At 39.0% G+C, this 12,062-nt stretch overlaps 1 protein-coding gene across 2 annotated transcripts; it reads right to left on the bottom strand.

The window, feature by feature from the left end:
• Positions 1–6,193: 6,193 nt before the first annotated feature.
• Positions 6,194–12,011, bottom strand: LOC113016367 (GTPase IMAP family member 8). 2 transcript variants are annotated; one of them, XM_026159153.2, is made up of 6 exons: positions 11,855–12,011; positions 9,952–10,653; positions 8,496–9,194; positions 7,294–8,073; positions 7,033–7,197; positions 6,194–6,950 (listed from the first exon to the last, which is right to left on the bottom strand). In XM_026159153.2, the coding sequence occupies exons 1-6, from the start codon at positions 11,868–11,870 to the stop codon at positions 6,730–6,732; spliced, it is 2,583 nt and encodes an 860-aa protein (XP_026014938.2). In that variant the 5' UTR covers positions 11,871–12,011; the 3' UTR covers positions 6,194–6,729. The 2 variants fall into 2 exon arrangements, with proteins under 2 accessions (XP_026014938.2, XP_080153379.1); XM_080297253.1 differs by having other exon boundaries at positions 7,294–8,088.
• Positions 12,012–12,062: the final 51 nt, after the last annotated feature.

Below are 12,062 nucleotides of genomic sequence, written 5' to 3' on the forward strand. Positions count from 1 at the left end.
AGTGGCTTCAGAAGCAAAGTGTCAGATAGTATAAGTGTGCATTGTTTTGGAGTCAAATTAGGGTTGTTTTTTTTTGCTAGTGTTAGAATGAGCAGGTTACAAAACAGAAAAGAAAAGATGCCAGACACCACAAGGATTTAGGTTTATGAAATATTGTTCAGTATTGTTTAATCAAGGGAAAACGCAGTATTCATGTACCAGCAAACTCAAAAATTTAATTCAGTGAGGAGGCAGAGTGTTTATCCATAAAAATAACACATGGAGAACCAGTAGAGTTGAGAGAGATTCTGAAACACAGGCAACAGAAATGCAAACATTTCTGTTATAAAGTAGGGGAGATAAGTAGGGGGTTGGTCGCACTTACTTAAACATCTCACTGGATATTGCATCAATTTCATGAAACAGAAACAGTTGTTATTCTTATGTAATACAAAAGGCATGAAGATGCAATAACAGTTATTGTTAGAGGAAAGCATAAAAGGGAGCAGGGCTAAAAATATACTTCATCTGTTAACTTAGTAGAGGGATCAAAATGAACTATTTCCAGAAACTGTAAACTAATTTGGACATCTGCAAAAACAATTAATAATTGTTAACTATTTATAACAGAAGGAGGCAGTAATGCAAATGTAAAAGATGTGAACTGCCGTAAAAACACAAAGAAAAAGAACAACCTGCTGTGCTTTGTGGCTCTCTAGTGGAGGAAATGGCAAACAGCAGAAACTTTAACCCAAGATAGTTTTAGGGAGATACAAAGATGTCTGAAGTGTTTTAGTAGTTTATGGTTGAGCTGTAAAATTACATTAGAAGTTATTTACAAGGTTATTGGACAGAGAAATGAGGCACCAGGGACACACTTGAAATAAAGAAGCTCAATAAATTGTATCTGGTTAAAAATATAAAACTACAGATCCAGTTCTAACAATGGTTCCTTAACAATTATTAGTTCCTTAATAATTAGCTAATTAGTTGCATAAAAATAATTTTAAATCACTTTGATATTAAATGAAATTTGCATATAGGCCTACTTGTGCTTTGCTTAATTCTTTTCTTTTCATGCAGTTTTCTACTTTTACTCTGCTGCAGAGACAAATATTGTGCCTCATTATATTTATCCGAGAGCACAGTCATGCCATGAGTTAAAATGTCTTCATGTGAAACCTATCCAGCACCGTAGCATAAGAAAATGACTCACCAGAAAAAAGCCACATAATTAATTTTATTGTGAGCTCCAGACTGCACTGGCTCTAAGGTCAACACTTTGTCAATTCATCCAGCTATATAAGCAGATGTTACAGCACATGAGCCATTGTGGCTGCTTTCAGCAGCACTCATGTCTGGTAATTATTTTGAAGCGTTAACTAACTAAATATTCAATATTGTTTATTACATTATATTTCAATACTCCATTTTTCTCACATATCATGTCTCCTCTGCTAAACAGGACCTAAGCTGGAATTGCCCTGCACTAGTCCAGCAATCCATCACTATAAACATCTACCCCAACACTGCACATTACCTAGTTTAATACCGACAGTAAATACAGGTCTCGTATAACCTTTGAATAACATGAAATTATCCATTTGTTGTCAGAGACACGTCTCAATATGAAATAACTAAGTCTGTACTTTATCAAATGTCACTAACTGAGGATTAAGTACCTTTAAAAATAATATCACCTCTTCCTCTCCTCTCCTCTCTTTTTCACATCTTTGTCTCTCTCTGAGTGTCACACATTTCATTATTACTTCTGCCTGAAAATCTGTACTTTTGTGTGTTTGCAGATATTTGATGAGGTCTTTGAAACTTTATAACCACCACTGGGTCATACTTCTAACTGCAAAAAGAGAAGGCTCTGTGGAAGACTGTGGGAAAATATCTCTAGGACTTGACCTCTGTAAACTCCAAATCCAATGTATTTATATAGCACACATAAAAAAACTGAAAATTTGCCCAAAGTGCTGCACAAAAACAAAACAAAACAAGAGATAAAACGAAAGATAAAACCTCTCACATTAAAACTCTCACATAAAATAAAACAAAGAGAATAAAAAGAGCATATCAATTCACACCGGTCCGAATGCTAATTAAAAAAAGATGTGTTTTCAAAAGAATTTATAAACAGGAAGTGAAGAGGCCTGTCTAATAGTTAAAGGCAGTATATTCTAGAGTTTGGGTGCCACAATTGAAAAAGCTCATTCTCCTCTAAGTTTTCGCCTCATTTTTGGGACAACCAAAAGCAGCTGGTCGGCTGATCTAAGGGCCCACGAGGGAATATAAGGCTGAAGTTCATCAGGAAGGTATGGAGGAGCAAGACCATTTAGGCATTTATAGGCAAACGTTAGGACTTTGAAATTAATTCTGTCATTAACAGGAAGCCAATGAATACAGGACAGGATAGGTTAGATATATTCATGCCTGTGTGTGCCAGGTAAGAGACAAGCAGCAGCATTTTGAACAAGCTGAAGACGTGAGAGGGATGCTTGGCTGACTCCAGCATAATGTGCATTGCAATAGTCAAGCCGAGTTGAGATAAAGGCATGTATTATTTTCTCTAAGTCATACCTTGACAAAGCTGGCTTAAGCTTTGCTATTTTCCTTAACTGGAAAAAGCTTTTTTGCAAAACAGAACTGATTTGTTTATTAAATTTAAAACCCGAGTCCATATTGACTCCCAGACTTGTGACATGCTGTTCGATATGTTGTTGGCTTGTATGACCCAAGCCAACCATAATTAATTAGTGGGTTGCATAATTACCTCTGATTGAAGCTCAAAAGGTTCAGAGCCATCCAAGCCTTGACATCTTCAAGGCAGTTTAAAACGATTGGATGGGGCCTGGATTATTAGGTGCTAAAGGCAGGTAAATTTGGAAGTTGTCAGCAGTGAAGGGATATCTCATGTTTTCTAAGAATAGAGCCCAAAGGGAGCAAGTACAAAAAAACAGAAGAGGACCAAGCATTGACCCTGAGGAACCCCACAAGAAAGGGGGGCTGAGGTGGACAAAACATTTTTAATATTAACACTGAACGTTCTGTCACTCAAATTGGAACAAAGTCAATCCAGTGCTGCACCTTTAAGCACAAGAATCACAGAGCTTCCAGAATCGTTTGCTATAAGGATGTCATTAAAAACCCATAAAAGTGCTGTTTCAGTGGAATGTAAAAGTTTAAAACCAGACTGAAAAACCTCCATAATGTCATTGGTGTCCAAAAATGCATTGAATTGGGTAAAAACTATTTTTTCCAATAACGCTGAAAGGAATGGGAGTTTCGAGATCAGTCTAAAATTTGAGCGGGGAATAAACATGGATGGGTCATATGCAGGAAGTACTATTGCTGACCTGATACACTCAACCTTGTTTACGAAGAAAGAAAGGAACTGATTACATATGTCAGCAGAGGCTTTCAGGGTGGTAGCTTGAGGCACATTTAGAATAGAGCTGATGAGGGATTATGACAATTTCACGAAATGATTTGCGAAAAATATTAGTTTTCTAATTTTTCACTGTATTCTGATAAAATTTCCAACAGTAAGCTGTTGCAGTTTATTTGCTCGGTTGCTCAGTGTCATGTTATATTGACTAAAACTTGTACATTTTGGTCATTCAAGTTTCAGAAAGCATGATTTAGTGTTAGTTCACTGGTTAAAGATGTGTCGAACCAAAGTCTTCAGCCAGGGTGCGGCTCATAGCTTTCATAACAGAAAGCTATTCCTGATGATTAATTTTAAACCCTGCTCATGAACTAACTGCAGGGTGTGACAGATAAATTTGCTGTACTAAGGGATGGCACTGAAACCCACACTGTTTCCATCAGCAGGCAATGGGCGAGCACCTTGCATAGCAGCATTGCTGCCACTGGAGTGAGCACAATTGGAGTGACAGGGTAGTCTCTTCAATAGTGAAAGGTCACTACAATGCCTCTGGGACTGCATTATAGATAGGAGAGCAGCTCTGAGCTTTTTCACACACAAACCATCTGCACATCCAACAGGAAGGGAAAGGGTTTTATTATGTTTTAATTAAGAGTCTCTTTAAAGTTGTTACAGTTAATATATGTTTTTGTAGTGATAGAAAAGTGGACAGCCACACTGTACACTGCTGTTGCGTAATGCGTCTGTGAGTAAACAAGCGAATAAGGCTCATAATAGTGATTTATGAAGGGAAACTGCTCTTGAAGCACACTTGTATATGGAACTTTGCAGGAAATATGGTTTAATCGTGGTGGATTAAACACAAAGGTGAGACAGAATTCATGCTAATGTTATTCAAATATGAAGCATAACTTTGGTCTTCTTTTGCTGCTGGCTGACACTTCCAATTTTGAAATCTGTGAGATCTATCCTTTCATCACAGACAATGTCTGTCTGTGTATATGCTGTGGGGTGAACAAGGGAATCTGATCTTTGTTTACATCTTTTTGTAGAGTCTGTTTACCTGCTCTTTCATTCCTTGTTGTTTTAGCTGTATCTGGTGGACATGTAAATGGTTTAATGAGTATTAAGCTAAGATTCTCATGTTTCTGTAAATACCATACATGTCTATATTTAAATAACAGGTCTGGCGCCTCAGAAAAGTTGAAAAATTGGGCACTTCAGTGTCACATAAAAAAAGAAAGAAAAAAGTTGCAAACCCAACAAACTGTACTACTTACCATTTAGAAATGGAAATGGAAAAGAAATCACTTCAGGTCAGCAGACACATAGCCACAGATGTTCTTTTACATAATGAAAAAAAGCTGAAATTTCATGCCAAAGCAAACCCATTGTAGGCTTGGGCACAATATTAGACATATACCATATTTCTCCATCTGCATGCTGATGGAGAAAAGCACTACATAATTTTAAACCTATAAAGACAGGAACCTGAGATACAGACTGAAATACCTTGCCACTTTAGCATCCCCAGCAATCTTAAAGTAAACAAAAAGCGGGCAAGATATTTCAACTTTAATCTCAAGTCATCACTGACAATGGAATGGGGACATCTAGGTGATGCATACCAATGCACACATTACCAATGTTAGGGTTACAAATGAAGTTGATGCATTTGTGAGATGGGGAGGAGTAGCATTGCAGTCTAGTGCTAGTGAGCTAATACTGTAGGTACTGTAGGTCGTCATACCCCGCACCCCGCAGCTTGATTTAAATTGCATGGAGGCGGAGGGAACAGAGGTAGAAAGTGAGGCAAATGTGGAACCACAGGACAAAAAAACCCCATGTGAAAAATACAAAGCTACATAGCTGGTCTGTTTTCAGAAGCCTGATGGTGTCAAAACATTCATGTCCCAAGGTTTGAGTTTATGTGGCCATGAGGTTTGCCACTTGGCTTCAGTGTCTGAGATTTCAACCTGGTGGTATAAGTTTTGCAGGGTCATCCACCTTGAGGTTGACCTGGGTGTTGGTGCCATCCATGGTTGAGGATTTCTGCAGGCTGCAATCCTGTTTTGGCCTGCAGAAATCCTCAGAAGTCCCCCACTGACCCTGGCTCTGAAAGACTTCTGTACCACAGATCGGAGCATGAAGAAATTCCACCTTTCTCTTCCTCCCTCATTTCCCATGTCTGCGCTTGGGTTGGGACTGTGGGTCTCGGGTGCAGCAAAGAGAGGTGCAGGATGCAGGTGAAACCAGTGCCTGCAATGAAGACCCGGTGAAGAGTAGGGACTAATGCGGGGGAAGGGGGTGTCGTTAGGGGTAATGGAAGGGGTGCTACCTGGGGTGGATGATGCTGATGTTGTAAGCCATCTTTAACCTCCTAGGATCTGGTGTCCACATATGTGGACATCACATTTTGCGTTATTTAGACCAAATACTCAATTTTGCTCTACAAGAGCCTGATATCCACTTTATACTTTATACTGCTAAAATTTAAACGAATATCCTCATATGTGGCTCTAATTTTTCTTAGAAACAAAAAATCAGGTTAAAAAAAACAAACTGGTAATTCTTTGTTTTTACATTCATCAGGTGCCAATATGCCCAAATGTCAAAGAGAAATTAAAAATGCATGCCGTGGAAGAGTTCGGGTCTTAGGAAGTTCCACTTGGCATTCTCAACTTCTTTTTCATGATATCTTTTCTTTGATGCCTCGGTCCAACAGTTTCTTTCACTTTGTCCATAAATTCCAGTTTAATTGATTATTTTTTTTCTTTTTTCATGTCCTTAACGGCACTGCAATTAGAATTATTACCTGAAGACCAAGAAAAATGCCCAACAGCTTTATTTTCTCAAGTAGAAAATTACAGCTTTTGCTATACTGTCCACTTGATTGTCATATTTTGTTGAACCTTTATTATTTTTTATTTATTTATTTTTCTTTTCATTTTGAGTTATTGCAATCAGAACGGACAGGACCGCGGTCAGTGAAGGGAAATAAAGAGAAATAAATAGAGGTTCCAGGTTCTGGAACACCTTACTCAAGGATGTAGACTGAGTTTGTGATATATATCATATTTAAGAGACGTGCCCCCTGGTCACCGGTTTAGCTCAGTGGGTGAACAGTCGATCACATTCCCCATAGTCACTGTTCCTTGTTTGCTCAAAGGCAAACAGTGCTAATGAGGCTGGGACAAGCAATGGTAGCTTATTTTTCAGATTAAGCTACCTGAGCCAATTCTCCAACAGTTCTCCAACATGAGAGGCGCTGCTACCCCATAAATTCACAGTATTGTTGGACTCTTTTTCTCTACATTTTTAAATTCACTACAGAATGCAGTAATCTTTTAATTTGTTCACTCGGGAACTTCAACTTCTCCGTCAAAGTCAAAGGTGTCGGATGGCACCATAGATCTGTAGCCTGATGTTTGAGAGAAGTTGAGAGTCAGCTGGTTCTCCACATTTGTGCCGATATGAAGATTCGATAACCAACTCAGAACTTTCTCAAAGTTGCCGGTTGATTGTTTGCGCTCTAAGAAAGACTCAGGAATAGAAGGTGCTGGACTGCTTCCTTTAACTGAAAACAAAACACACATTTAGATTTATTTTGTGCTTGATAATACTTTAAATGCTATGATTGATGATATAATTGGACTTACAATCAGGGATCAAAAATTCCTTGCTGTTTCCAAGAAAATGTGATAATTTCTCTATATCTTCATCCAGCTTTTTAATTTTTTGGCTGATTTTTGTATCTAGTTTTTCCTCCTTGCCATCTCTCTTCCCCTGACCAGTAGACCTGGTCAGTTTCACCCTGTCACCAACTAATAATAATCATCAAAACATGTTAATAAAAAAAATCATCATTTACAAAATAGGATGAATAGAAACATATTTATTATCTTCCTCAAAATACTCACCCAGTGACTTGGATTTTGTGCCCATCGCACTTCCCCTAATGTCATTTTGCAGCTCATGGAGTGTTTCCTTGAACTCTTTCATTAGCTCCAGCTCTCTCCTCCCGTACTCCCGCACTAGTCTTTGCTTCAGCACATGTTTCAGCTGCTTCCTCTTGAACATCTCTTCGAATCTCAGGTGCATTTCATTCATGTTTGGACAGAAGAGCTTGCCACTGTTTCCTGCTACTATTTCCTCTATCTTCTCAAACAGCTCTGTCACCTGATTCATATCCATTTTTTTCATATTGTTAATGGCATGGTACCTGTTCTCACACTTCTCAATCAACCAGCGCAGGGCACTATGCTCCCTTTCAATGTGCTCCTCCAAAGATTTATCTGCTAGTTTGTCTCCATATGTGAACAGAACCATTGCGTGTTTCCATACAGTGGCATGAAAAAGGTTCATGTGATCCTCCAGAGTGACTCGTTGAGAATCTCTGAATGTCAGGTCCAAAGGAATGACCAGCAGAATAACATGAACTCCTGCTGGGCTCAGTGAAAAACCTCGGGCAATTTCTTTGTCTATCTCATCTGTGCAGCATGAGGAGTCCTGCCACCAGCCCGGGGTGTCAATCACTGTGACTCGTCGGCCCGAAACCTCCCCATCTTGCATTTGACATTGTTCATTCTGACTAGATGCAAAGACTTCTTTATGCAGGAGAGTATTTCCTGTTGCACTCTTTCCAACAGTCTTCTGACCAAGCAGTATTATTCTCAGTTCCTGTAGCTTATTACTGGAAACTGAGAAGAAAACAGCTGTCAGAGCAAAGTGAAATGGGAAAATGTCATGTTGCATATGATCTGAGTGAGAATGCTCTGTCACTGGTAAGATTGTACATTTATATTTTCTTTTTTAAAAAGTTTTATACAGCTCCACATTCTCTTTGGGAATAGATTTCTGCATTTGATAAGATGTAATTACCTGGACATTGACGAGTTATTTGACATGTGACAGACACTATACTGCTATCATTACCGAATAACCAGAAACATTGTATCTATTACAGTCACTGATATCCTCTAGCATTTTCAACAAATTTTGAAGTATATTTCTGTATTTTGTCCATCTCTGCTATCTATTTAATATGAGTGTGTGGAAACAGCTCTGACATTGCGGCACGTTTTTACTTGTGACACTGATGCTAGGTGATAGTGAAGCATACCTCCAAGGGATTCTCGTGTGGCCTTGACTTGACTTTGCCTCAGCATTGCTCCTTCTTTCACCTTCCTTCTTCTCTCTTCGAGGGTCTGAAATATCTGCTGGTCTGGAACAAAGTAGCTCCACCCATTTGCTGCCACAGTCTCAGTGATTTTCTCCAGCAGCTCTGAGATTTGTGTACCATCACTTGCATTCTTATTATCAACTACATGATATCTATTTCCACATTGTTCAACTAGAGACTGTAGGGCCTCCCCCTCTCCTTCGATGTACTGCTCTATGCTGTTTGTTCCCAGCCAGTCTCCTCTGGTAAAAACTATAATAGTGTGTCTCCACACTCCATCACCAAGAAGCTCCACATGTGATGTCACTGCATCTAAGTGTTTGGCATTAAATGATGCATCTGCATCTATCACCAGGAGGAAGACATGGGGCCCAGGAGGGCACAAAAACATGCTGCGCATCAGTTCATCTTTGATCGCTTCAGGAGTGTCGAACACAGGGAAGCCTTTCCACCAGCCTGGTGTGTCAACAAGAATGATTTCAGTTTTAGCCACAAAACCCCGGCAGGCAACAGACTTTGGCGTTCTTTTTCCATCTTCCTGGTCTTTGTACCCCAAGATAGTGTTCCCTACAGAGGTTTTCCCAACATTACGGCTTCCCAGAAGAATCATCTGGAGTTTTGGGATATGTTTCATCTCTTCTGTTATCGGACAAAACAACGATTGGTTAGGCTTGGAGCTTACAGCAGCTTATACTGAGATAAAATTATCAAGGCATATGCAGGCCAGTAAAATCACTGAATCGCAACGGGCAATGGAAGTATGTGGTAATAGAATTCATTAACATATTCAACACATTAAAATACTGGACTTTAAAAACTGGAAATGTTTGTTATTGTAATGTTGTTTTAACACAGAATTTTATGCGATTTTCTGAGGTATAATTTATTCTTTTTTTTTTCTAGATGCATGTATTTGTTTGTAAAAATGTCCCTTTATTCAGTCTTTCTTTGCATTAAATGTCACTTTTTTCCAGGTTCTCCCTGCACATAATGCTGAAATAAATAGTTTGACATTTTCAGATGCTTAAGTTAGACTGGCATTGCTTTCACGTCTGTATGCTTAACATGCAGTTTTAACAACCTGATTTTGTTTGACTTTTGCAAAATCCACCTAACGTACTACTATATGAACCTTGTTTAATCCAGTCTTTATTTTAATGCACACATCTATCCAGTTGTATTAACAAATACTTTTACAGGACGTTGTGTGGTGGATTATTTCCTGGATGGGCACAGTTATGATTCTGGGAAGTTGTATGTCCCATAAAGTGGCAAATTAGTCCTTTCATCTTGATGTTTGCATTGATTGAATAAATATGGTACCATGATTTGCTGCCATTATGTCATAATATATAATACAGGGGATGTGTTTGAGTGCTCCTTCTGTCACACTCACCTGAAATGAGTGTTTTCATGTGTTGTCTTTGGTCCTCGGCCTTCTTCCTTCTCTCTTCTGCTCTCTCAGCCACCTCCTTTTGCTTCTCTTTGATGACTTGGAAAATGGGCTCTTCTACCTTGTAGTAACTGCCACCATTGTACCACACCATCTCTTCGATCTTTTGCAGCAACTTTGTGACCTGAGATAAGTTATTCTTGTCCTTGTTATTAAACACATGGTACCTATTCAAACACTTTTCTATTAACCACTTGAGTGCCTGTCCTTCACTTTCAATGTGTTCTTCTATTGTCTTTTCCCCGAGGTAATCCCCGCAGGTGAACAGCACCATCGTGTACCGCCAAACCCGTTCACCTAAGAGCTTCATGTGTTCCTCCACAGTCGTCTTCTGCTCCACAGAGAAAGCCGAGTCTATTGGAATAACGAGGAGAAAAGCATTTGGTCCAGGCGGACACTTGGATGCATTGAGTTTAAACCTTTGCTTGTCCCCCTCTGGGATCTCAGCAAGGGAGAGGGAGCTGCTCCAACCCGGAGCATCAATCACAGTGAGCTTCCTGCCGTCCACCAATCCATGTCTCACTTCAGACTGAGCTGTTCTTGTTCGGCCACACTCAAATCTCTCCTTTCTCAGAATGGTGTTACCAGATGAACTCTTGCCAGCCCATCTACTCCCTATGAGTATGAGCCTGATCTCAGTCTCCTCTGAAAAACAAAGAAAATATTGAAACTTTTTTGTTGCAGATAAAAAGAAATAATATTGTGTTCTTATTAGGATTGTGAAACAACTTATTTGGATTAATGATAATGCAGCTTGTTGTGACCAGATTGGCATAGAAGCTTTAAAATAGAAGGCGGGCTTATCTCCTCAAAATGAGGAGCAGAATAGAATCCTTCAGCGTGACATTGTTATCACCACAGTTGTCTCCACTGCTTTAGATGATTGACACAAGAGGAACGTTCTAAGAAATTTGTGCATGGGAGAGTTATTTCTGACCCTTTCATTTCTGTCTGAGGAATAACAAGTCAAAACTAAAATAGTGAAACATTTTTAGAATGACCCTGAACCAAAATAAATAAGTGATCAGAAGCAACAAGAGGAAAAAGAGAAAATATTAATTCAGATAAGAATGCCTCAGTCCCACTTATTGACAAAATATTCAGTTGAAACAGCTGGAAAGCGTAGGCTATATGATGCAATGCAGTGCAACACACAAATGATCTTTTCTGGCATCAAATATATAAGCTCAGACGATACTATAGAAGGCAATGAAGAAAACTGCAGTGTCAAAACACGATTAAGAAGTTAACCAAAAGCAGAATTTTGCAGGGCTGTTTTTCTTTGGAAAGTTTTTCTCTCAACTGTATTGACATATACAAAGCTTCTTGGGCGGAGCTCTCATAAGGAGGAATGTTTGTCAAAAGGTTGCTGGGAACTCAAAATGTTCTTTCCTTCCGGGCAAAAAAGGAAATTCTGGCATAACTGGTTTAGTGGCATGTCTCCTGTCTAAAAGCAAATGCCCAGACTGGTGTTTTTGGTTTTGGTTCTGTTTTTGTTAGCTAGTGTCTAACAGGGCTCTCAAACCTACAACTACATGCTCCAATTGCAAACACATGAATTTTGTCTATGACCCCTAGTTATTGAATCCAAATCCAAACAAATACATTTAATAACAATTTAGGAATGTGTTTAACAGATTTCTTTCTTTCACATCATTGCTTCTGAGTAACTGGTATTCACAATCTGCAGTGAAAAATTAGCAAACAACAAAAAAGTGGATTGTGGATAGACTTTATAAGTTGTTTCGCCTTGTGATAAGCCCCAAGTACATTTCACAGCTCCATGCTGATTCATTTTTATTCAAATTGCTTCAAAAAAGTAAACAATATTTCTCAATTAACTTACCAAGATTGGCTTCCATTTTTCCTACTTCTGTTTTAAAAGTGCCTTTGAATGGTCCCAAGCTCTTCACTGAGGTCGAGTGGATAAAGTCTGTATTCAGGCATATTTTAGTACGAGTTCTTGCAGCCTTGACTGCATAAAGTGTGACTGAGAGGGCAAAGTGTTTGTATCTAAATCATCACAGCAGTGCAGAAATCCAGACTAACTGGTT

The sequence above is a fragment of the Astatotilapia calliptera genome, chromosome 23, assembly GCF_964374335.1.
Source record: "Astatotilapia calliptera chromosome 23, fAstCal68.1, whole genome shotgun sequence".
Lineage (NCBI taxonomy): Eukaryota > Metazoa > Chordata > Actinopteri > Cichliformes > Cichlidae > Astatotilapia > Astatotilapia calliptera.